General features: G+C 41.8%; 3 protein-coding genes across 6 annotated transcripts in view; 2 read left to right on the top strand and 1 right to left on the bottom strand.

Moving 5' to 3' along the window:
• The first annotated feature begins 1,971 nt into the window (after window positions 1-1,971).
• Window positions 1,972-11,651, top strand: grhl3 (grainyhead-like transcription factor 3). Its single transcript, XM_084915408.1, has 15 exons — window positions 1,972-2,125; window positions 3,665-3,833; window positions 3,953-4,011; window positions 4,845-5,109; window positions 5,224-5,463; window positions 6,145-6,256; window positions 6,383-6,477; window positions 6,984-7,142; window positions 7,238-7,307; window positions 7,412-7,533; window positions 8,401-8,426; window positions 8,532-8,617; window positions 8,722-8,807; window positions 9,018-9,082; window positions 10,406-11,651. The coding sequence occupies exons 1-15, from the start codon at window positions 2,109-2,111 to the stop codon at window positions 10,521-10,523; spliced, it is 1,689 nt and encodes a 562-aa protein (XP_084771534.1). The 5' UTR covers window positions 1,972-2,108; the 3' UTR covers window positions 10,524-11,651.
• Window positions 11,652-12,930: 1,279 nt separating this feature from the next.
• cldn23l (claudin 23-like) lies at window positions 12,931-17,177 on the top strand. 2 transcript variants are annotated; one of them, XM_084915523.1, is made up of 3 exons: window positions 12,931-13,432; window positions 15,272-15,324; window positions 15,541-17,177. In XM_084915523.1, the coding sequence occupies exon 3, from the start codon at window positions 15,698-15,700 to the stop codon at window positions 16,439-16,441; it is 744 nt and encodes a 247-aa protein (XP_084771649.1). In that variant the 5' UTR covers window positions 12,931-13,432; window positions 15,272-15,324; window positions 15,541-15,697; the 3' UTR covers window positions 16,442-17,177. The 2 variants fall into 2 exon arrangements, with proteins under 2 accessions (XP_084771649.1, XP_084771650.1); XM_084915524.1 differs by having other exon boundaries at window positions 13,605-15,324.
• A 56-nt stretch (window positions 17,178-17,233) lies between these two features.
• The window catches only part of cnksr1 (connector enhancer of kinase suppressor of Ras 1), a 30,230-nt gene continuing 22,815 nt past the window's right edge, over window positions 17,234-24,648 (bottom strand). For 2 of the 3 annotated variants that reach the window (XM_084915517.1, XM_084915518.1), the window contains exons 14-21: window positions 24,180-24,355; window positions 22,616-22,689; window positions 22,267-22,338; window positions 21,751-21,821; window positions 21,348-21,418; window positions 21,164-21,251; window positions 20,740-20,924; window positions 17,234-19,272 (exon numbers count right to left, since the gene is read on the bottom strand). In XM_084915517.1, the coding sequence (XP_084771643.1) occupies window positions 18,832-19,272; window positions 20,740-20,924; window positions 21,164-21,251; window positions 21,348-21,418; window positions 21,751-21,821; window positions 22,267-22,338; window positions 22,616-22,689; window positions 24,180-24,355 (1,178 nt within the window). In that variant the 3' untranslated portion in view covers window positions 17,234-18,831. The remainder of the gene's footprint in view (window positions 19,273-20,739; window positions 20,925-21,163; window positions 21,252-21,347; window positions 21,419-21,750; window positions 21,822-22,266; window positions 22,339-22,615; window positions 22,690-24,179; window positions 24,356-24,648) is intronic. The other variant, XM_084915519.1, reaches the window with a different exon arrangement.

The following is a 24,648-nucleotide window of genomic DNA, read 5'->3' as shown; positions in this document are numbered from 1 at the left end:
ATTGGAAGAGCTCTTTCGGGGGGTTTGGGGAGCACTGCTACATTTGACAAGAAGTCCACCAATAAACAGAAGACCTTACTTTCAAATAGAGTTTGCACAAAGATGCACTTTCTTTCCTGATATTCAGGAAATTGATTGATTGCTCAGTAGACTTGCTGAACGCTGGGGTGTGTGTGGGGGTGGGAGGGCGCTGCATTGGCAGAAGGATTGATATCAGGTAAACACATAAGATAAAAAGGCAGAAAGAAGAGGTGAGAGTGGCAGAGTGAGAGTAAGGCAAGGATAAAGGAGCCAAGCATTTTGATATGCTAATTTTGCAGCTCTAATGGAGGGTAAACAGAGAGAGCATAAGAAAGACAGGGTGAGAGAGAGAAACTTGGAGAAATAGTTCACACCAACGAGCAGAGTTGATAATAGCTTTGTGAGAAAAGATCCACTTCCATGTTACCGTGGCGTGTCTGTAAACTTCTTATCCCCATGTTCATGCCTTATTATTACTTTATAACTGGCTTTAATTTAAATTACTGTTTTTTTTGGATGTGGCTGAAGTTTAAGGTCATATTTACTTTGGAGTAATAAAAGATGCGTCATACTCACAGACTTCTTTCTTTTTCTCTTTTGATTCAGAGCCAATTTGCCTCAGGGCTTTCTGCATGTATGCGTGTGTTTCTTATCCAGTGAGGGTGTGCATGAGTGTGTGGGCAGACTGCACAGCACGCACCCTTGTGTGTTACCACGCCAGATTCCCTCAGGTGTCCCACAAGAGGGGCTCACACGTGGATGAACAGATAAACAGGTACATATAATCATCCTTGCTTTCTCTCGCTTTTGCTCTGTGTGTTCGTGTAAAAGGCTCGGCAGATTCTGAGCTACAGATAAAATCCCTTAACGACAAGCGCCTATATGACTCCTGGTAGCACGATGTGTGAGCTTTGGTTAGGGAGTTTGCATCTTACTCTTAAAAAACTCTTGCACAGGGTTATTGTGAAAGAGATTATAACCAAAGTAGAAGCTCTTTCTCATAATTTCCATGTTTCTTTCTTCAGATGTAGATCCTCCCTCCAAATGCAAAGCATAAAAAGTTGCCCAGACAGTCCTGAGTCCAACAGAATATTAGTGTAAAATCTCCTTTATTTTTGCAGATAAACATGCTCCATACGGTAATAAGACAGTTATGAATGCTGCACATAGTTCTGTTTCTACAATTTCATACATTCAGGTGATTGCATTTTTTTTAATCCATCCATCCATCCATCCATCCACTTTCCTAACTGTGGCCCTAAAACTTGCATCTAGAAATCTCAGGGCTCATTGTTGTTTATTTAAAGTTTTTTTCCTCTCCATATGTGTTTTGGTCATCATTTGCTCCTTTATTCTGTTATTCTCATTTTTCCATTATATTCATGAAAGAAAAATCTATAGTTTGCTCTGAAAATTCAAAACACTTCAGATCATTATAAAAACAATGTAACAAATGAAAGATTTCTTTTGAAGTTTTAAATCTCAGGATTCGTCTGCTCTCGGCAATAACGCATTTATAAATGCAATGTAGCTTGTCTAACTTTTACAGTAAAAAGTAAAGAAACCAAAACCTTTCAGTGAAATAATAATGAAGGGGTGAGAGTGAGCAATGATACTGAAAAACTATTAATATCTTAAAGCTGAGTTCATGACCTCTGCTGCCTTTCTCAGAGTCATTACCAAACATTTCACACCTCTGGGATCACCAGTCTCCCCTTTTCTTTTCTTTTTAATCCAAAATGTTAATGAGATTCAAAGCTCTCCTGCCCTGGATTGTCATGCAAAGTGAACTCCAGGCTTACACATTCACACTCATGGTTTCTTTCCAACTTGGGAAGAGATCTACACCTTCCCCTCTACACCTGTCCTATCACACACCTGTTCCACACCTCTCAGCCAATCAGAGGGGAGAGGAAACTTTGTCCGGGCATGAAATAAATCTGGGCCCTCTTCAGAGAGAATCACAACACTTGACTCATCTGTGTTTCACAGCTCTTCCCTGTTAGACTGAAGAAGAAGAGAATCCCCTACGAAAACCGAAGAGTGGAGATTAAAGGAGCCTATTCAAGCTGACTTGGACTGAAGACATGACCAAAGAGACTGAGTAAGTTCTTCAAGGGTTTTGTTTTAGGTGTTTTTTAGCTATTGTAACTGCAAGTTTTTTTCCCATTAGGTATTTTTTTTGTCTTTCTACAAGACAAAAACATTTTTAGTTTGGACTTGGTATAACACAGTGAATGGGTCATTTAAGATTCCAGCCTGGAATCCCCCGTTCTTCTTTGTCAATGATACCCCATGTGAAAGGGAGCGTTTTTCAGGAGAAAATGATATGGATAAATTTATCACACACACAAGCTGTGATAGGCACACACAAAGTTGGCGTTTTTTGTTGTAGTGGGTCTGCTTTTACTTGCGCTGTCACTAACCTAGGGGGCCACAGAGCACAAAAGGAGCGCAGAAAATAAGAACCTCTTCTCGAGGTGTTGGAGACAAGGGGTAATGACAGCATGCATTGCATTGAATTACATAATGGTGAAACCCAAGACACGAGACCCCCCCCCCCCCACCCCCCTCCTATGGACCAAAGTTAAAACCAGTGCTGTCGGAAATACGCAGAGAATAACTTGTGTTTGTTGTTTTGGGAGGCTGCTGCTGAGTGTGAGGCAGGTGCACCTCTGAACAGGTGTACCGGCTTTGCTTAAGGATTTGTGGCATAGCTAAAATTTAAAAGGACACTAGTATAAACTGAGGCTCTAATCTGGCAACCAAAGATTTTGAGGTACGCAGTTTTCCATGCTCATATGTATGTAATGTATTTTTAGCTTTACAGATACTGGCCTGAATTGCATTAATCAGCATTCGTCCATTAATGCGTGTGAGAAGTTGTGGGATTTCTCCCTAAGCGTTAGTTCTGTTGCAGCTGTTCACACCTGTGGTCTTTGCCTCATGTCATCACATTTGATTAACTGTTTATCTAGGTTACACTGCAGCTATTTGTTCATTAGCCGTTTAAGACAAACTCCAAAGGGGGCTTATCCTAGCAGTTCTGATGTTAACAATTCAGTGTCGATGTGAGTCTCTACAAACAAATACAATCCCCAGAACCCCAGGCTCTTTGTGTGTGTGTGTGTGTATTTGTGTGTGTGTGTGTTTTTCCAAGTGAAATGAAAAACCAGAGCTCACCTCTGTGACAGCTGTGGATTTCTGTTTACTGAGCAAGAAAATCTTGTCATCTCTTTTAAGATCTGAGCAAATATGAGAGTTTATATAGGACTCACAAATGTAGTTTCTTTTTCTTTCACAACACTGGAAACCAAAAAACTCTATGCGTGTGTGTGTGTGCATGTTTATGGGTGGCCCCTGGCTTTTTAAGCCTTTTTGACACCGCTACGTCTGAGAGATGTTACTCAGCACTGTGGTTTTGCAATCGAAACCCTACAGGCTACAGGACAAGTATGTGCAGTGCTCCAGGGCCCTGGTAAATGTCAAATCCTGATGGCTAAGCGATCGGAAACATAGTGGGTCTGCTATTAATTAGGACTTTAAAACTAAATAGTTATAGTTTGATATGTAAAGTTGTTTCAGTGTATATTTTAATTTGCAAGTCACCCTGCTAATCTAAACCCTTTCTGGACTGTTGTAGGACTCTGGGACTGGTCTTTCAGAGCGAGAACTTCAGCTATAACAATTACTCAAACTACGCCATGGACTCCTGGCCTTATCTGGATAACTCCATAACTGAGCCGAACCCCTCAAAATCCAGATTGCCCGAAGAGCTAACAGCCCTCTCGATGTTTTATGAACAGTGCAAGGTAAATAATGTATAAGCACTAGTTGTGTTAAACCAAAGTAGTTCATCTTGAGTAAACCTAAAGATTCATTTAAATTTCCTGACACTTATCGCATTTCCCCCTTTTTCCTATTTTTCCAGAGCCCAAAAGTGAACGCTGCCTGCAGCCGCACAGGCAATGTGTGCAAAGTACCAGAGAGGTAAGACAGTTTCTGCAGCTGCTCCCACACACACACTTTCACTCACGCTTCACAAACCAGTCATGCCTCTGACATTGTTTCCATTTATCTATAGTCATTCATAGTCATAGTCATGTCACTCTTCACCGCACAGCTTTAAATAGTTATTTCAGTCCATTTTTTTTGTCATTTCTGTGACAGGTAGCATGACTCAGATACTCAATCAGTTGTCACTGAACTGAAGTTATTCGAGTAATAATACAGAAAGAGAAAGGCAGGGCTTTAGGAGGCCGTAAACTGATGAGTGGGTAATCCTCTAGTCAAACACAGTCAGAGGGATTGTTGTCTTCCTCTCAAGCTCTTCCATTCATCTACCCTTCCTAGATCATCCTCTCTGCCTTTCTTAAAGAGTTTCACAACAGGAGGACAGGTAGTTGTTTTTTCTCATTTTGGTCTTTATATTCCTACTCCTTGTTAGGTATGTGAGAAAGGCCATTGTTGGGGCTCAGTGTTGTTCCCTCAAACATTTTTATCCGAGAAACTCAAACACAGAGAAGAGGGGGAAAAAAACTGGATTAAGAGACAAACAGTTCCCGCCCAGAGTCAAACCGGGCCTTTCTACAAGTTTGCAGTAGCTGTGTGTGTGTTGAGACGCAAGAGGTGCTTTTAATGACCGTTGTACGTTTACGCTGGCAGCCTTTAAGCTTCTGTAACGGTTAAGGGCACACAATAGCCAGTCACTTCAACTATGTTTGTTTCCTTGATGTGTTGTTACCTGAGTCATGATGACATCAACAAGGTGGATTTTCTGTTATAGCTAATCTTTTTCCCCCCCACCTTCCCCATCCTGCCAGGAATCTGCACCAGACCAATGAGATTTCTGCACTGGACACGTCCGCTATCGCCATGAAGATTCTCTCTGAGAACCTTCCCATCCAGCCCAGCAACGTTTTGGGATCTAAGCAGATCCCACAGATTTCCGTTCCTGCCACCTCAGAAACATACACCTCGCTGACCAGTGTTGTGGAAAATACTTATGACAAACAGGAGCTCAGCAACCTTTTTGAATTGCTGCAAAAGTGGCCAGAGAACACCGCTTTCCCTGACCCCAGCACTGAGGTAAACTTAGTACCATAATTTGAAGTTAAAGCCCTGTCTCCCATATAGTTTTAAAAGCTCTGTGCTGCTTCTTTTTTTCCTTCACTAATCCATATATCTCTGTGTGGCTATCAGAATCTTCCCTACAGCGAACCCTTCCCTGAAAACCATTCCAGCCCAGTCTACTCCCGCTCCTACACCAGTTCCCCATCTGAGAGAACCAGGAGTGAGTTCCAGTTTTCTCTCGGGGCTCCTGCAGCTTCTTCTCACAAGCCCAGCGAGCTCCCCATGGTGTATCTGAACAAGGGACAATTCTACCCCATCACTCTCCATGGGGTGGAAAGCAGCACCTGCATTACTGCCACCAAAGTCAAGGTGAGCCATCGTGACACATCATCAGGAAAGCAAGGACTGCTTTTGTTCTAAGTTATTCTCCAAGATTTGTTTTGTTTTCTGTGTGTGTCTTATGTAAAAAAAAAAAAAAGATGCCTATTGTTACATCCTTCCCTTCGGGCATTTTGTTTTTTCCATCAAGCCAAATAACACCCGAATTCTTTGCGTGCCAACAAGGCAACCCTTCCCAAATATCTGTCCCTCCCTTGGAGACAGTTCCTTTAATGACTAATACCCTGCTGACACCCTGCACACCAGGTTGGTGCATTTAAAATGACAGCATCCTGCCCTTTATAATTTATTCCTACCTCAGGGCAATGAGGCCAGAGCGCAGTACAGCTCACCTCAGCTACATTTGTCTGATGTGACACAAGGAGAACAGAAAGCAAAAAAGGAGTGGACAAGGAGAGAGGAAGGTGTGGTGCGGTTTACAGCTGTTTTCTTTGTCAAACGAATCGGAGGATAAGAATACACACAAGCACATGCTAGCTCAACACAAATAACTGGTGACAATTTTGGAGAAAGGAGGGATTTGGAGTGATGGATGACATGCGATGAAGGAGAATTCTTAGATATGCGTGCAGGTGTAAAGAAATACGTACCAGCTAGACAAATGAATCTAATTTTCCTGCTCTTTTTGTCACCTTCCTTTCTCCACTTCAGACAGTGGTGATGGCCGTGTTTGAGAATGACAAGAGCCCAGAAATGCAGCTGCGCTTCTGGAATCACTGGCACGGACGCCAGCCAACTGTCAAGCAGAGGGTCATTGACATCGGTATGTTCTTTGCACATGGAAAGTCACCGTGCACAACACCTACAAAAGTTACAAAAAAAATACTCCACTTTCTGTTGTGCCTTTCATACCGCTGTTAAAAAAACGTTTCTCTTTGTTTTTTAACAGCGGACTACAAGGAAGTGTTCAGCGGCATTAGCAATGTTGAAGAAGTGGCCTTCAATGCTCTCTCTTTTGTGTGGAACCCCAGCGAGGAGGCCAAGGTAAACAGACCGGCACAAAGATGCACCCACATCACTATCACACAGGAATACACAGACACCTCTGACTGTAAGGCCAGTTCTATGAAAATAAAAGTACAGGTGGAAGTTTTAGAGGAAAATAGTGGAAAGGTAGAACAGGTAGGTGAAGGAGAAAAGGAGTGGCTGCGGTGGGAGTGGAGGAATCCCAGAAATGTGTTTGGCCCTAAGGCTCTTGTCACAACAACCAGCTAAAGACACGACAGCTTATGCGAGCTTCTCTGTGGCCCAAAGGCGCTGAGGTGGGGCAAACCTACTGCAAACGGCACGGAGCAGGAAGGCAGGGAACTCTCTCTAGCATATATGATGACAGGGAGAATATTTAAAGGACAGAAAAAAAGAAATCTGTCTATGAAACATGTCATTATGATCCTACTGGGACACATGAGCAACAAATGAAAAACATCAGTAAAAGCTGCCCGACACCATAGTGATGTATACATATAATAATCATTTTTCTTTTCCTCCAGGTGTACATTGGGATCAATTCCCTGAGCACAGATTTCTCCTCTCAGAAAGGAGTGAAAGGCCTGCCCCTGAACCTTCAGATCGACACTTACGACTTAAGCTCAGGAAACGGCCAACTGATACACAGAGCTGCTCTCCAGGTCAAGATTTTCTGTGATAAGGTAACTCGCTTTATTCCATTCATCTTCTTATACGAGCAAACATGCATTAATTGAGTCAGAATGACTTATCTAATGGTGTAACTGTGTGTCGTCAGGGTGCAGAGAGGAAGATGAGAGACGAGGAGAGGAAGAGATCCAAGAGGCGAGGAAAGAACACTAATGATGGTAACAGCACTGGAAATGGCAGCACAACCTTTATAGGACCTTTTTTAATATGCTATCTGTGAAAGTCCAATCTAACATCCCTCATTGTCCTCCTTTGTTTGCAGCTAAATCTTTAGTAAGTAGCTCCATAGGCAACGAGTGCACCTTCTTCCAGACCCTGGATGACCACATCACCCAGCCAGTTCTTTTTATTCCAGAGACACACCTGTCCAGCTTACAGCGCATGGTAGGTCCTCATTTAACAACAGTGCTACCCCCGCCCATCCATATCCTTGCAGGCAATAGGGCAGGCACAAGCAAGGCAAGGGAGAAAAAAAAAACTGTGGGAAAGTATGCGGTGGGAAAAGTGGGAGGGTGGGGGGGATAGTGGTGCCAGAGAAAGTGAGGTGAAACACAGGCCTGAGATCCGATGAGCTAATTGGAGTCAAAACCAGACACAAGTACAAGCCGCTACAGCTGCTGACACCAAGATTAAGCTATGAGCGCTTTCACAGAAACACATGCATGCACGCACCTGGTGAGACAGCACTCACACCTTTTATGCGGCAAGACACCCTCATATCCTCTGTTTCTTCTACTCAGATACACTTGCATTAGTAGTGTGGTGAGAGTGCTGTTCAGACAAGCCATTTTTCCCACGCCAGGAAGCCTAGAGGAGCATGCAATATGTTCGGCTCAATAATAAGAGGGTTCATGGGTTAGATGTCATTGCTGTTAGGTCCATTATACAGCTAGTCCTGATTTTCAGTGGCTAACACAAAAGAAAAATAAAGAACAGGGAATTGCAAAATTGCTTAACAATGTGATGCATCACAGTTTTGGATTGCATAGCTAAAGCAGAAAATATCTTTGATTTAACAGTATGATTAAGCGTAGGATGGTGCTATCAGTGTCTCTCCATCAGTGTCCACACTTCCGCTGCTCCGTTAGAGGTTATGGGAAATGCAGCACTAAAATGATGATAACATTCCTTTTCTTTTAAAATGTTAAGCATAGACAGCTCTGGGAAGGTGGGACATTAGGCAATGCCTTTATCAGTAGAGAAGCGTCTAATCAGATCTCTGGTCTCCTCTCTGTTTCCCTGTCTCTATAGGCCACTCCCATGGACGAAGCGGAAAGGTAAGCATAGTTACGCACACACACGCACAAAAAAACATAACATTTAGCCATCACAACAGAAGCTAAGTGGCCGCTTTTGTCTAATGCAAATGTTTGCGCTTCCAGGAGTTCTCTGAAGAGGCTGTATCCAGACAGAGACCAGACGAGCTCCCCAACCAACAAACAAGCTCGCAAAGAAGATGCACAGAGAGGTAGATAGAAACATGCAAGTCTCATAAAAAAATCTAAGTTAAATCAAAATTGAAAAAAGTGTCCTCGTTGGTGCTAAAAAATGTTTTTTCTTGGTTTATATTAGTTCTTCTGTACGTGAGGACAAACTCTGAAGAGGTGTTTGATGCCCTCATGCTCAACTCGCCAACGCTGTCGGGCTTGCGAGAAGCTGTAAGTATCACATGATTGCTTTAAAGACACACAAAAACACATTCCAGAGTCCTCTGACTTGAGTTCCCTGAGATGGGGATCAAAAGCACCTTCATCTGTTTACTTCTGTATTCATTGGAACATTTGTACCATATCTTTTGCCAAAAGTAAATATCATATTTCTTTCATCAGATCATGCTAACAGTCTTCTCGTTCCTTTACTTTCCTCAGATTTCAGAAAAGTACGGCCTGCAAAAAGAAACCATCGGGAAAATCTACAAAAAATGCAAGAGAGGGTGAGCGTCCTGTTCTTTTGTTATGACTATTGCACTGTGATTTTACAAATTACCAAAAGCAACTGAGATTATTGGTGGCACTAAGAAGCTTTCTTTTGCAATCCAAACATTTTTTGAGGAATTAACCATAGCTGTGAAAGTGAATGGTTGTCTTGGCCCGCCAACCTTTGCAAGGTTGCTGATACCCTACCTCTCACCCTGTGATATCTCAGACAGGCTCCTGTGTTGCAGACAGATGGATAGACTAGTTAGTCTCACCAAGTGCACCTGCCGCCATGATTTGCATTGATTTTGGGCTTATTTTGTTGTTTTAATCTTATCTTCCCTTAAGGAAGCGCTTGTTGACAAACCGGGCGGGTAGGTTAGTTGGCTCGGCCCTGGAATGTTTTAATTGCAGCTCTTCTAAAGGAAAACTATATGACTGAAAGAAGATGAAAATAATTTTTAAGTCCTGCTGGTGAGTCACTGGCAATGGCTGTACTTATTTATGTTTTCATAACATTATCTCTTTGGAACATCAGAAAGCAGCATTGAAAGACGAAATTCCTGATATGATAAAGGCTTTGGATGTTTCCACTCGCTAGCTGAAGGCTGTCTGTCAGGTTTACAATTGCCACGCGTCTTTCAGCTCAATGGCGAAAGGTCATACAGGTAGCTGCGCTTTTTCCACGATGAATACGGATGCTCGTTATTTTAGATAGGAAGGGTTTACAACTAGCCGCGAAAGAATAATTAGCAGAATTTCTATGTGGCTGACAAACTGTTGATAGTCTGTGCTTTTTCTTTTTGAGACTTACTGTCAGTAGCTGAAACACCTTTGGGTAATTTTCCTGCTGCTTGCTGGAAGCAATCACTGCAGGGGGAGCAGCTAAACTAACAGGTTGGGTTACATTCTCCCTGCAGTTCCCTCCCTGTCTATTGCTCTTGTCTTCAATCAATCCTGTCCCTGCAGGCAGAATGCATGGGCCGGTGGTTAGTTCAGTCATTACAGCCTTAAAGGCTAGTGTTAGTGCTGCAGAGGAGGAGGAGGCGGAAGAACAGGGTGACCTGATTTTTAACTCCTACTGATGCAGGAGATATACCGCCTCTATGTCTTTCACTTGAGATCTTCCTCCAAACAAAAGACATGTTGTCTTTAACCCTGGCAACCTGTTTGCGTCACACCAGGGTGAAAGGTTGAGTACACTGAACACATTATTAGGCTGTTTGAACACCGCAGTTTTAGAGACGAATATGAATTTCTCTAAATAGGTTAATGGTTTTGCACCTTGTTTCTCCACAGTCCCCGGAGTAACCCTGTCTTTTTGTTTGTCTCCCCAACAGGATCTTTGTCAACATGGATGACAACATCATCCAACACTACACCAACCAGTCGGCATTCCTCATCGAGGTTTCCGAGCTGGGCAACGGTCAGTTCCAGGTTACCCTTGTTGAAGTATGAGAAGAATCAGCCACCCACTCTGCTGAAGGATGAAGAAATAAAGATGCCAGTTTGATCAATTTCTTGAAGCACTGCCTGAGCAGACAGAATGTAGGATGTGGACTGCCAAAAAGCAAGAAGAAAACTGAAGTGAAAGCAGCACCCCAGTTTTTTACTTCTGCCTAAAATGTTGTACATATCATTCTTCTCCCCCGTTCTTGTGATTGTGTTAACGTCAGAGCAATAATGCTCAGCGGCCCTTTATGTATTTAATGTAAATAGGTTTTAATAAGACAGTGTTGTATGAGCTATCTGTGTACATATAGAATACCAGTTTCCATAAACTGCTATGTATTTCATTTTTATTGAAAGAGCTCCGTGCATGATTTGTGCACAGCATTTTTTAGCATTTTTATAGGTTACTCTTCTTGCTGCTTGCAATGTACTCATCATTTCTTCTATAAAAACCCAATGGTGCATTTTTTTCTTACTCTCAGTCTGCTGTCACTATTTTTTTTACTGCCAAAAGTATCCTCCTCTAGGTTCCTGTTAGTTTCACAACCGAGATCACCCAACACTGGGTTGCATTCAGAACCTAAAGTCAGACATTTCCACCCTTAAAACCACACATGAGTTAGTATTGGTCATCATTTAGCCCCTAAATTGTGGACATTTCCTGACTGTATGGTGAAACCACAGATTTTTTTTTTTTTCTGGAAACACTTCAAAAACACCCTCAACCCAGCCAGAGGACTTTCACTGTGTGCATGTATATGCATGTGTAAAAACTTGTTTGTTTCTTTATACATTATGCATCATTTCAAAGCGTGCATGTATCCCTGCATTATTTCATAATTTTACAATCAGGTTATATTGGTCAAGCATTGGCCCTTTTGTATGAAAATAAAGAAAATGCATAAGAGGTTTGGGGTCCGTTTCTGTTTTTACAGCTCTGACTGAAATAAAAAAGAGATAAATTAGCAGTGGGAAAAACAAGAAAGTTCAGAAAATTCAGAAAGAGCTGATTGCTCTCTCTACACATCAAACAAAAGCATGAAACTGATCTGTGCCTGAGATTGGTCCTCTCATATTCTGAAAGCCTAAATGTTAAATAGGTGTGTGTGTGTGTGTGTGTGTGTGTGTGTGTGTGTGTGTGTGTGTGTGTGTGTGTGTGTGTGTGTGTGTGTGTGTGTTATTCAGACTCCAACAGACCAAATGTGCAGCAAATAGTATATTTGCATGAGACATTGTGAGAGGTGTCAATAAAAGTGAAGACTTCACAAGACTCTATGCAGTCCTGTAAAAAAATGAAGTACTCTCTAATTGCCTCCATAGGAATTAAGAGGTTAAGTAGCAGCTAGGTGCTGCTTTGTTTTAATTGATCATCAGGAAGTGTGAGAAGCTCTGTAAAAGCAGATGTTTTTGTGGTTTGCTGGTCCAGAAGATTCAGGTGTGTGTTAACACATTGCCACAATGTTCTCAGGGATGGATGTCCTTGCAAATTCACCCAAAAGTCAGGTCGTGCAATGCTAAAAGAAAATACATCTTAGGCTTACAATATTGCATATGAACAACAAGATGTCTGGATCAAAGTCCTTAGGAATGGAGATGTGAAAGCATGATAAACAGAGGCAGGAAGCACAGGAAGCACCTCATACCAACTGTCCAACAGTAGAGCACAGTGGTGGAGGTATGAATAATTGTTTTGCAATTGTTTAACAGCCTTTGACTTGGACCGAGGCAGCTTGGAGTCTATACTAGAATCAAGTATGTGGTCATCGGTCCAACAGCTAATTTTAAAGCTAAAACTGGGTCATACAGCATGACAGTGATCCCAGGAACAACAGAATGTCTGGACCTCAACCCAATTGAAATGCTGTGGCAGGACCTTGAGAGTAAAGGTCATACAGAAAGCAATGCTGCTGTAGGTGCTTCTGTCAATTAACAATCATTGGATGTAGTTTTTTCACACAAGCTGAAAAGGTTATAGATCTGGCATGTGACGGAACTTCTTTGTCCTGAGGCTTTATTGGGGTTGCAGCTGTATGCATCTCTTTTTGACATTAAAACTCTAACAATCAACTTTCAGTTATAAGACATTTCTAGGTTTGTAGTCGTTTCCATCATACAGTATTTCTCCAATGCATCTCCACAAACTGTGACTTTTTAGTGGCTCACACCTTTCCATGTTCAAAGTGTATCCAGCCAAAGACACCTACAGGTTAAGCTACCCTTTGACCACTATGACTGCCTTCTCTTCCCTTTTGCAGTGTCTGTCTTGCAGTGTTTACTTCATGTTTCAGCCAATCAAAATGTGGCATGAAGGAAAAAGGATAAAAATGCTCTGCAGTCCCACATAAATTGGGACACCTGCCAGTGTGCGAGTGATTGTGCAAGCTTGTGTCCCTATGTCCGTGTTCTCAAAACAAAACAGGTTTCATAAAAAGGCAAACAATAAGCAGTCAGATTTTGATTTTCGAACACCTCTATGTGGTCGAAAACAGGCAGATTGAAGTGTTGGTATTACTCAGAAAGCTCCCCACATTCCCTACTTGGCAACAGCGACAGGGAAAAGCAGGGAGGGACTGTCCTAGATATAACACAGACATCGGCAAGTCAAAGAGAGAAACACATCCAGAGAGAAAGTGGGATAGCGGGGAAGAGAAGCAGACAGCTGAGGAAGCAGCCAGGGGGGAAAAAAAGAGGAGGGGGCAGACACAAGGACACAGACATGAAGACAGAGGAAATTATTGCAGAGGCAAGTGGAGAAATTTTTAAAGCAAGGGCAGATGAGAAGAAAGAGGGAGAAAGAACAATAAAGAAGTCATCACACCATCTGCTCCCACAGAGAGAAACATGTTAGCCATTCAGACGACAGCAGGGAGGCAACCAGCGATCTGCAGTGAGATACAAACAACCCCTCCTGAATGGTAAGTGACTGTTACTTCATGGACTGTGTCGGTGTGCGTGCATGTGTTTGTATTTGCTCCAAATACGCCTTCATGAAGGAAAATGCTATCAAAAATGTACTGCATGCTTAGAATTTTTTGGCTCATGACTGGCCTCTTTATGTCTTTCTTTTCTGCATCAAACCTAATCAAGCACCTCAGGGAGCTGCACTGCATTTACAGTCATTACAGTGGCAGTAATCAATGGACTTGGCAATGCGACAGCTGCAAGAGTAACAAGTGTGTATAGAACATAATTCATACCTAAGTGAGACTTTGTGGTGCACATGAAAGCCCTCACAGGTGGCTCAGAGCTTTGATTCTTGTCTCTGTCATCTTCTATGTTTTTATGTCATGTCACTAAAGTCAATCGGGTGATATTTGCGTTTATGAAGCTACAATCCTATCCTGTGTCCCGCATCCGCATCCAGACATGCATTCTCATGCAAAATTTCTACTCTAAATTCTACAATTGTCTCTGCACATTTAAAACAATATTTTTCTAGTACGTTCTGTCCTTTCCTGCCCACTGCTGCTTCTTTGCAAAGTGTAATCTCCAATTAAATTAAAGAGGAACAAGACTGACTCAGTCACGCTATGTCATCAGCTCCCAAGCGACATTGCTGGAAGTAATATCTCGCCATCAATTATAGGTCAGATTTACAAATGTGATTGCTGTTGGATCAATATCTTCCTGTAAGTTATTAATTATCATTTGTAATTAATAAAGAAAAGATTAAACAATTAATAATGGATAAGAATCTGTGTAATATCTAATATGTTAAACTATAGTTGCACTTTTTTTTTTACTTTTTAAATGTTTGCATTCTTATGTGTACAGCTCACTAACAGCTTGCATGTTTTGTGACATTGTATCATCATGTGCCTTAGATAAAAATACTTTTCTTTGTTAAAAACTTTTTTGTGTAAACACATTTCGCTTGGTATAATAATTTTCTGTGTGAGGCATAAACCCATGTGGAAATGAAATGAGAAAAGAACCTGCAAATGTTTATGCTGTATTTTTAACATAATGTTACTTAGAAAGTTAGAAAAGTACTATTTAGTTTCCATATGGGAAGCCTCTCCCTTTTATACAGCTTATTATTATTATTATTATTATTATTATTATTATTATTATTATTATTATTATTATTATAAGAAACAGCCTCAACATTTCTAGTCGTCCTCCTTTGCAGAAACACAGTGAGCTATGTCTTACAGCATTGTCATCATAACATATTTGCAGACGTTGTTCGTTTAACAGAGATGTCCGGCTTGTTTGTGTGCATGATTCACTTACGTCTTCACTCTGTCCTCTTCTCCTGGGACATTCTTTCCTGTTCTGTCTGAGACTCACTCTGCATTCAAACAGTGGCCTGACATAATTACTAACCCGACTGAATTCTTCCAAGGTCACAGCTGGCCATCAATCCTCAAACATTAAAAAAAATAGTGGCACACTCATCACACACACACGCGCGCGCGCGCACACTAAACTCAAGTATGCCAACATTTGTACCATTTGTACACATGAGATCATCACATCTTGTGCAGAGAGGAGTCTTGTGATAAACACAACCGCACACGCATACTGCCACGTTGAGCCTGGCCAGGTTATTGTATCCTAGCAACAGAGGCAGCCATCGACTGCTCTGGGTTTTTGTGTGTGTTTTTTTTCCCCTGTCCAGCGCAGGAGCATTGAAGCCAAACCTCCTTCTGCTTTCTCCGTCTGCTCGTGCACTTGTGTTTACTCCACTTCAGCTCTGCCTCTGCTTTTCTCTGTCTCTCATCATCACATTGACTTTCTCTTTCACTCAGACAGTCAGAATGAAGAGCCTGCAGATTAAACACAGGAGACTTTCGTTTAAGAGGTACTGGACGAGCTTTTTTCTTATTTTATCGTGTTAAATCTTTAATGCTGTGATCGTTGTAGTGACTGTCTTTGCATTTGCCACAGTCTTATTTATAGCTCTCTAAAGCTCTTTGTGTTTCTTGTCAGAAAGTGGAGGAGATGTTTGTGACACAAACTGATTTTTTTTAAAACACAGGATTTTATCTAACTGTTCTTCTTCTTCTTCTTCTTTTAGAGCAGAGTAAACCATGCCAAGATTTGACCAGCAGGCGATGTCTCTGTCTGGAGAAACAACCACTGTTATTTGTCTTTTGTAAAATATTTGTAGCGTACTGAACACTGGTACTGTACTATTTTTCATTCCTGACAAGCTGGATTTGTGAGAACAAAAGATGCACACTCCAGCCTCCATGGTGATGGGGATTGTTTTTGCCCCCTTGGGTTTGGTCCTAGTCTTCACTGCTGCCATCACCCCCCAGTGGAGAGAGGGACAGGCACGTTTGGGAATGGCAGGACCGGGAAGTCTGCTCCGGTCAGGAACAAAAAGTCATGGGACCAGGTCCAGTTCAGTGGAGGCACTGATCTTGTTGCGCTCTGATGGACTATGGGAGAGCTGCCTGCAGGTGGAGCGCTCTGACTTGAGGCAGTGCTGGCCTGTGGCTGGTCCGTATCAGAGAGACCCCAGGGTTCGTCTGGCACAGGGTTTGGTGCTAACCTCCTTGTTCCTGTGTGGCACTGGCATTGTCCTGGCTTGCATCGGGGTCCGGTGCTGGGCAGATCTCCCTCTAAGAGGTGTAGCAGCCTCAGGAGGACTTCTGGTGGTGACAGCAGGGCTGCTGAGCCTGACTGCGTTAGGGGTTTACACCCACAACCTTAAAAGACTCGGGATGGATCCAAGTCAAAGGATTCATAACCCACGGTACCCACACCTCAACTTGCATCCAGCTGGCTCTCTTTACTTTGGGTGGCTGGGTTCGTGTCTACAGGTGTTGGGAGGCGCCGCTTTGCTTTTCAGTTTCAAACGACCACGATGCCCAACCTGCCCATCTAGGCATGAGCTATCTGTCTCTCCCTGCCACTCATGTCCAGAAATGACCAACAAGCCTGACATGGATGTATATGAAGTTAGTTGTTAGAAGCTTGTCCAACATTTTAAACTTTAAGAAAGCGTGGACAGAAAAGAGAAAAAAAAATAGCATTAAGGGCACTTTCTAAACCCATTTTTATCCTTTCAGTTTGTAGCTTATGTAATGAAAAGTCATAAATTCATAAATGACTGTGGACTACCAGACATTGCTGCTTAGTAATGAACTGTCATGCAGGTTTAAACATAATGGATGTAGCTCTCCTTTAACACAGGAACAAACATGATCTGGGGGTGTAAATAAAAACAAATGGATGAATGTCACGTTAGAAAAAGATTCAACATCACGCTGCTTTTAAATGCAACATGTGGTGAAATACAATTGAAGTATTGCTTTGTGTTGCCTTTATGTTGTAGCCATGCATTTGTAAGATGAAAATTGTCTGAACAGAACTGTGAATCATAGATGATGCCAGCAGAAGCCTAAAAAAATAGCTTAAATTCTTAAGATCATCACACTCGGTTTCATCTGTATTAAGCTGGTTGTTAACAAAAAAAAAAAGATTTACATTTATATGTGATATCCTGTTTTGTTGATGAATTTGCTGCTCTTGAGCACAGGAGGAGCTTTCATTATATTTCTGGAATAAGATGAGCACTACAAATATTAAAGAAGGCATCACAGGAGGATATACAAAAGGGTATTTTCTATTCCTTGCAAATGACTTGTTTGTGTTGTCATTTCGTGCTCATATTTGTTGCACTAAATAAAAAACTATTTATCACAATCTGTTGCATTTATTTCTTTAGGTTATGCTGCAATGAAGAAAAAAGAAATCAGGAAATAGGAGCACATGCACTTATGAAGATAACTTTGGAAGCTAAATACATTTACATGTTTAATATGGAAATAAATTCACATTATTTGTCTTAAGACGAGGCCGAGAGCCAGAGTGATCATCTCACATATTGCACGGCAGACATGTTCACTGCATTTAAACCAAGCAACATTATGTGAATAGATGTTAGATGTGAATGCCGCCTGGAGCCACGTGGAGAGATCGCAATCCGATGTGAGAATAACCTATTCAATCTCTTCAGCTGGCAACAAACAACCTCAGGAGAGGAGAGAAATTCACATCATGGTTGAGAACGCAGGTCTTTGAGACCCGCTCGCACAGAACAAGTAGCTCATAAATAAACATTTTATCTACTTAGTAGTGAACGTCAGTGGACGGCTTAAAAGAGGTCTCAGACACAGAGGAGGGTGTAAGGAGCCTCCTCAGGGTGAAATTCATGCACTGAAGACAGACACACACATTTAGAAGTCTGGGCAGTTATCTTCCACTCAGTTGTGGGAAATCACAAAACATCACAACACTCTTCAGTGATCGTTACACTCTCTTTTTTTAATTGAGCAAGTGAAGGTTACAGTTTAAAGCAGCAGGGTCGCATGGGATGTCTTAGTATTCAGGAAGACATCATCTGTCTTAGTGCATTTACAGCAGATCCAGGCAAAAGGTAATCGAGAAACTCGGCTGTCACGCAGCTCTTCTTTATTCTCCTAGGATCTAGGACCTGGTGTCCAAATTTTGGGTTGTCTAGACCACAATACTAAATTTTGCTCTACAAGGGCTGGATATCCACTTACGAGGACATTATACTGCCACTGTTCTATTGAAATTGAAAACGAGTGACCTCATAGGTGCATATCAGGCCCTTGAAGAGCAAAATCAGATAAAAAGATATTTCTTTGTTTTTACATTCAACAGGTCTCAATCAGCCCAAAGAGAAATTAAAAATGCATGCCATGAAAGAGTTCAGGTCTTAGGAGGTTTAAGTTCATTAAATATATAATTTTTGGTGAAAGGTTCTCATTAAGGTCATGAAGGGAGTTTGAAAAGGACTTACCCAGATGAGCAATAGCAGTGTTTCTGGAGTAAAAGTTGTGTACAAAATTATTCACATGGACCTTTATTAAGGTAATGTCAATAAACAAATACATAGAGTATTTATAGTAAAACTGTACATACATATCACATTGCAAAAGGTACAACTTATATCACAAGTTCCAAGCAAAGTCATACTTGATGGTATTTTTAACCACAGAAGAAGAAGAATGATAATTTTAAAATTATATAAATATATACCAAACTGAGACTGTGACACTTGGTAATTTCATGTTCTCTTTGCTGTTGTAAACTCGTCATTTATCGAAATTTGTTTCCTAAACAAAAAGACAAACAAGGATGCATTGATGTATTTCACTGACATGTTTGATTTAAAAATGTTTGATTTTGTGGCCATTTTTAATACAACTTTTAACTGCTCCTAATGAAAAAAAACCTCTGCGCTGTCTCACGTTGTTGCATGAAGAAAAGCTTTCATTTGTCTAACATTATTAACTGTTATTAAACAGAGCAACTTTGAACTGGTGTGGCTTTAAATGAAGAAGTAGCTCTCTGAACTCTCTCCACTTTGTGCCATTTCACTCAGCTGTTTGTTTATTGAATCCTGGAGCGAGCCGAGAGAGAGTTCTAATACTGGGCTGCTGTCTGTGCTCGGAGACGCTTGTGACATCTCCATAAGAACGTCAGATGGCTCTGCATCGACTAACTGCTCCCCATCGCTAAGGCTTAGTCTATATGCGCCTTCTGCCTCTGCGGCGGCTGTTGCCTTGGCAACAGTTTCTAGGGCAACCTCTTCAGTGGGCGTGTCCTGCTCAGGTGCATGGTCCCCTGCTTTGGAGGCCTTGAGCGAGACCAGTTTCTCAATTTCCTTGAACAGCTCCTCGTTGTTCTCCTTCCACTGACGGTACTTTGAAGGTGTCAGATCGGAGTCGCCCAGGATCTTGTTGATCTGCTGCAACTCCGCTTCTTTGGCCTGTGGAGAAAAAGCAATTCCAGTCAGCGACCATGCAGATGAATTTTAATATCACCCTCTGACCATTTGAACACAAAAACCTTTCTGAGCAAGACAGTTTCTTGATAAAGTTTCATTCATGCCTCATTTCATAAAACCTGCACAAACACTTTACTTAATCAAGGAGTCTCTGTATGCGCATATATGCAATGTTCTTTTCCTATATTTAGATTTCTGCAGTGAATATTTGCATAGCCAACGCATAAGTGGCCAACACTGCTATGTCTCAGTTACCTTGTGGTTATGTGGACAGTTTTACATGACGTGCCAGCCACAATAGAAATAAATAAAATGATGGGACTTTTTTCCCCTCCTGGGTTCCCACTCTTTAATTTAAAAACTGGTGTGTAGTTACATTTCCAGGGAAGTGCACGTCAGGTTATGGCGTAGGGTTTCAGAGAGGTTTGCAGTTACAATCTACCTACGGCACAGACTTACTAGAAGTATAAATCACCTGTGATACTGAGCAAGAACAGTATTGAATTTGAAGGTGTTTGGATGAGACTTTCTCATTTCACAATATGTGAGACGTTTAAGGAATATCTGTCATATATACACCATCCATCACCACCGAGTGAATTTCAAGCTGTGGGAAACAGTGCGTTGCAGTTTTAAATAGGAGTGGTTTTACCCATGTTTTCCATGTTCCCTACGGCCAAAGCGAGTTACTAATAAAAGGTGAGTTTTTAATTTTGTTATATAGCTCCTGCCAGAGCAACTTTCGAAAATTAAGATGCTTGGTTAATTCACCAGCTGAGCCATTTGTCATGCACTCAGTGATAAATGTACCTGCTACTGTCACGGCTGCAGCAGCAGTCGTGTGGTGCTGTGAGAAAGGACCCAAAATGTGGGCACTGGCTGTGATGCGAAGGAGCTTCATTTTGGAAGGTGAAAATAACAAAAGCGAGAACAGAACTAAAGATAAACCTAAACTGGGAAAACTAGAAACAAGCAAAACCCGAAACCATAACTCACGGAATGACACGCAGGGAAAAACACCGAGATTCCCCAAATAACACAGACAGAGCGACAATGAACACGGGTGAAACCACACTATATAAACACACAAGGGGATGACACACCAGAGGAGGACACAGCTGAACCTAATTAGACATAAGAGACACAGACCTTCAAAGTAAAACAGGAAATTTACAAACTGTTTTACAAACACAAACTCAGGAACACGAACAGAGCACTAGGGGAGGACACGGATAGATATAACAAAACACTAAACACAAGAACCAAAACTCTAAGCATTAACAAAGACACATCAAGAAATCAAAGATCAATAATACAAAACAGAAAACACTGGGTCACTGATCTAGGACCATCACAGCTTTGTGTATCAGTTGCTGGAGTTAATGCTGAATCGCATGGGTTTCCATGCAGACACAAGGAAAGGTAAGACTGGATAAGACCTTTCCTCACCTTTAGAGTGCTTTGCAGAGCTCGGAGCGTGAGTGCCTTTTCATTGATGATGGGATTTTTGTTGCGCCGAATGAATGACTTCCTGAAGTGGTCGTGCGTGAACGGCTGATCGTGGCCGATCAGAGAAACTCCCCCTTCCTTTAGATTGTTTAGCATCATGCCCATCTCATCTACCTGACCAGGTTCTAACAGAAGTGAGGAAACACACAGGAAAAAAACACAGTCACACAGTTGTTGTGAACCATCTATCCAAAACAGGATTAAAGGTGAGTAAACAACACAATTAATCTTATTTACTCTCTCGGAGAATATTAAAACTTAATGAGTCTTAAAATATTAACACTCATTACGCTGTGATTAAAGACATTTTTTATTACTGAGAGAACAAGAGAGCAAGAGAGAGGCAGTGTGACATAACAAATACCTGTTCCTTTGCTGCCCTCTGCTGTAGGTCTGGGTAATGGCGCCCTGTTCTTACCCTTGGGGAGAGGTAGGGTGCTGGACTGTACCTTCTGAGAAAGATAATCAAAATAAATATGAAATGAATGTAATCTGGATGTGTATGTGCATGCTTTAATGATTATTTGTGCAATATATAACTCTCTTACCGAGCTAACCTTGTTTTTCCTGCGGGTTGAAGGAGATGATTCGCTCTCTGATTCAGTTTCACTGTAACACTCTGTTTATAAATGAACACAGCTGTCAGTGTAATGCCATTACCTAAAATGTGAAGCATCATGACCGCCATTTGTAAATGGGCAAAGCTACAGTAATTAACAATAATGCTCTGTGTTACTAGATAATTATGAGACGACAATTTGCTTCTTTGCTCTTATTTTTTATGGCGAAAATATCATTATATCTACCATTTATTTGCTCAAGCAGCACACATCACGATGCATTATTGCTAATGCCGTAGGAAATATATGGGAAAACATGAATTCTATTGTGCACATACAATTAAGTGATTTAGAGTAAATGTTTAAAAGCATAAGAGAAATGTTTCCACACCTTCCTCATTATCTGGGCCTTTGTTGAACTTCTTGTGCTTCTGTATGGCTGTAATCAGACAGTTTATCCATCTGATGAAAAAAAGGGGATAAGCTATGTCACCAATATTCATACACATTTACCTAAACACTTTATTATTATTAAGTACTGTACTGGTCTGTGTCCAGGTTCACAGCACTCACAACTGGCCTCCAACAGTCACCTGATCTCAATTCAATAGAGCACCTTTGGGATGTAAAAGGGAGTCCAGCTTGATACTTGCAGCATCTATCTAATAAAGTGTCTAGTGAGAGTATGTTGAGGATAACATCTTTAAACAATGCATAACAGTCTCACTAGAGAAGCCTGAAAAAAGCAACCAGCAGGGGGCAGTGAACACCACCACCTGTTACAACTTTACCACCTCTAACACAGACTGTTAGCAAAAGGAATGAATGACTGCATTGTGTTCGAGCTAGTGCCCGACACAACCAGCCGATTGTGACATTGTTATATCATTATACAGTATGAACTTACTTGCTCATGTCATTGACACTGTCCGCAGCGAAAATAAAGTTCTGAAATTTCGGGTGGCACATTTGGAATACGCTGGTAGGGAGAAAACAGAGAGAAGGAGCAGGGGTGTCACAAACATGAAGACCTAAATATGCAGAAACACATATTCACTTGAGAAATTCTTATTTGCTTTCTCTTCTGTAAGTACCAATGAGACTGCTTTACACCTTTTCTTTAAGAAATTGCACAGTTACCTGCATAAAGATAAGACAAATGCTCCACTGTGTGCATACATAATATAATTGCTGTTTTAAACCATGGCTTTCCATTATGGCACCATTATGTGACTCATCACTGGGTTCACTCTTACTATTTTCTCTTGTGCTCTCCGGCGCTTTCTATGCCATAGCTGGATATATTGAGAAACCCCTCTGCCTTCTCCTCCTGAAATACAATTGAAGAGAATTAGACATTTAAGTGAACAGAGTGCTTCAACTTTACAGCAAGCTGCCGCCCTGGCAGATGAGTTTAAGCTGACTCATAAAGCAAGTGCTGTAGGACATGATATCCATCTGCACCATAGCGCATCCTGGACAGGTAGGAGTGGGCCAGCTAACAAGGCAAATGCAGTTATGGTTTTAAGATCTAGGCCCAAACTGTGTTTCTTCTGCCACAAGCCTGGCCATGTGGTTGCTGATTGTGTGAAACTGGCACTTAAGCGGGAAGTGTTTCAAAAGGGAAGAAGGCCTGATTTGAAAACAGTCAGTCGTGGTTCTCAAACTGACAAGGTTGTCAGGCCCAGCAAAGGACCACACTTGGGGCATAGTTGTTTAAGGGGCTCCTGTGGTCAGTGTAAGAGGTCAACTAGCCCTGAGCTGCTGCTGCTGCTGCTGCTGGTTGACAATGTCCCGGTTCCTCAAAATGACCTACAGGTGGACAGATCATGTATAACACCACCACTCAGACCTGCACCCCTGACTAACCAACATGCCTGTACCCATGACCTGAGCAATCGTCTGCAAAGTGTTTCAGTAAGGCCCACTAGCTGCCTGCTGGGTTCTCCACATGTGATGGTCCAAAGCCCTGGCTATCACATGGGACACTGTTTCGAGGGTCTGGGGCCACTCTCTGACAATGTTGTGAACCCACTGACATGGGGTTGGCAGTTTCCGCAGGCAATGCCTAACCGTTGCTATGGGGTTTGGTAGGTGGAAAGCCTGCAATTTGGTGATGCAACGGTTACGGACTTGATTAGTTGTTTTGGTTATCATAATTATGTGACAAACCACGGGTTTGTATTTATGGGAGGGGGTGTTACGGCCCTAGCAGGGCCTCCTCCTGAAGGTGCCTGTGTGGGCGTGTCCCACCACCCCTTCTGCCTGAGGTGCCACCTTTCCCTTTTACGCAGCTGACTCTCGTCAGTAATTAAGGAGATTTAAGCCCAGGGAAAGGTGAGCTCTGGGCCAGAGTGCCATTAGTGTGGTTACAGCTAGTGAGCTTGGTGTTTGTGGTGTTTGCGGTGTTTGCAGCTAGTGAGCTGTGTGTGTGTGTTTTTGGTGGTTTTCAGCTAGTGAGCTGCTCTTTCTTTTTGGCTTACGTTTTGCTTTATTGACCAACGCCTGAGTTTTGTTTGTTTTCTTAAATGGTGATAGCGGCTTGTCCGTCTCTTTTAGTTAGTATTAATAGAAACTTTAATAAAACTCTTTAATTTAACCCTTATGCCTTCTTGTCTCCTTTTTCTGACCCGGACACTTTTTGTTACTTCCCCCTCACCGCCTAGACCCCTCAGGGGAACGTAACACTGACAATTAGATGAATGCAAAACATTTTGATAGTTAATACTGCATGTGGCACTAACTCAGATCATGTGCTTTAGGTATTATATGAACTAACAGCGATGATGACCTTTTTCTTGATTTTTTTTTTTTGCTCACCTGTTGACTCTTGTACCAGTAAATGTGAGGCCCGTTGAGCACGAACCAGAACCGTTGCCACTTCTGTGCAATGAAGACACTGCTCTCCTTTCTTTTCTTCCAGAGCCAACCGTCGCAGTCGGGGTGACTCAAGTCACGGCAGGACACACGACGCCGGCTCATAGCCGTCGTCTTTCCTGAAAGACAAATAAGGGAGATAATGATCATGATAAGTGAACTCAATTTCTGAGGATTTCTTGGGTTTTTTTTGGACTTTTGCGATGTCTCCGGTATTAGATCCTTTTAAATCCATTCCAGGAAATATAAAAGCACAGAAAATTTACGATTTTAATATTTAAGTCGAAGCAGTTTTTATTTTGGGAGAATTCGACTTGATCTTTCCTTGCAATTCCAAGCACTGAATTCATGTTATTCTTTCCTGCTACATTATTGCCACAGCAACTGAACCCTCTTAATCTCTGTATCACAC

This window comes from Perissodus microlepis, chromosome 19 (genome assembly GCF_051167445.1).
Source record: "Perissodus microlepis isolate ML-2025 ecotype Zambia chromosome 19, ASM5116744v1, whole genome shotgun sequence".
NCBI classification, from domain to species: domain Eukaryota; kingdom Metazoa; phylum Chordata; class Actinopteri; order Cichliformes; family Cichlidae; genus Perissodus; species Perissodus microlepis.
Note: the sequence above shows the minus strand (reverse complement) of the source record. Positions and strands in the feature narration are given on the sequence as shown.

What these genes read in the sequence shown, in the direction of transcription:
- grhl3 (XM_084915408.1), top strand. An exon ending in TCCCTGACCCCAGCACTGAG is followed by an intron (nt 5,110 to 5,223) that starts GTAAACTTAGTA and finishes TGTGGCTATCAG; the next exon opens with AATCTTCCCTACAGCGAACC. An exon ending in TCAAGATTTTCTGTGATAAG is followed by an intron (nt 7,143 to 7,237) that starts GTAACTCGCTTT and finishes GTGTGTCGTCAG; the next exon opens with GGTGCAGAGAGGAAGATGAG.
- cldn23l (XM_084915523.1), top strand. Translation starts at nt 15,698, where the DNA reads ATGCACACTCCAGCCTCCATGGTGATGGGGATTGTTTTTGCCCCCTTG.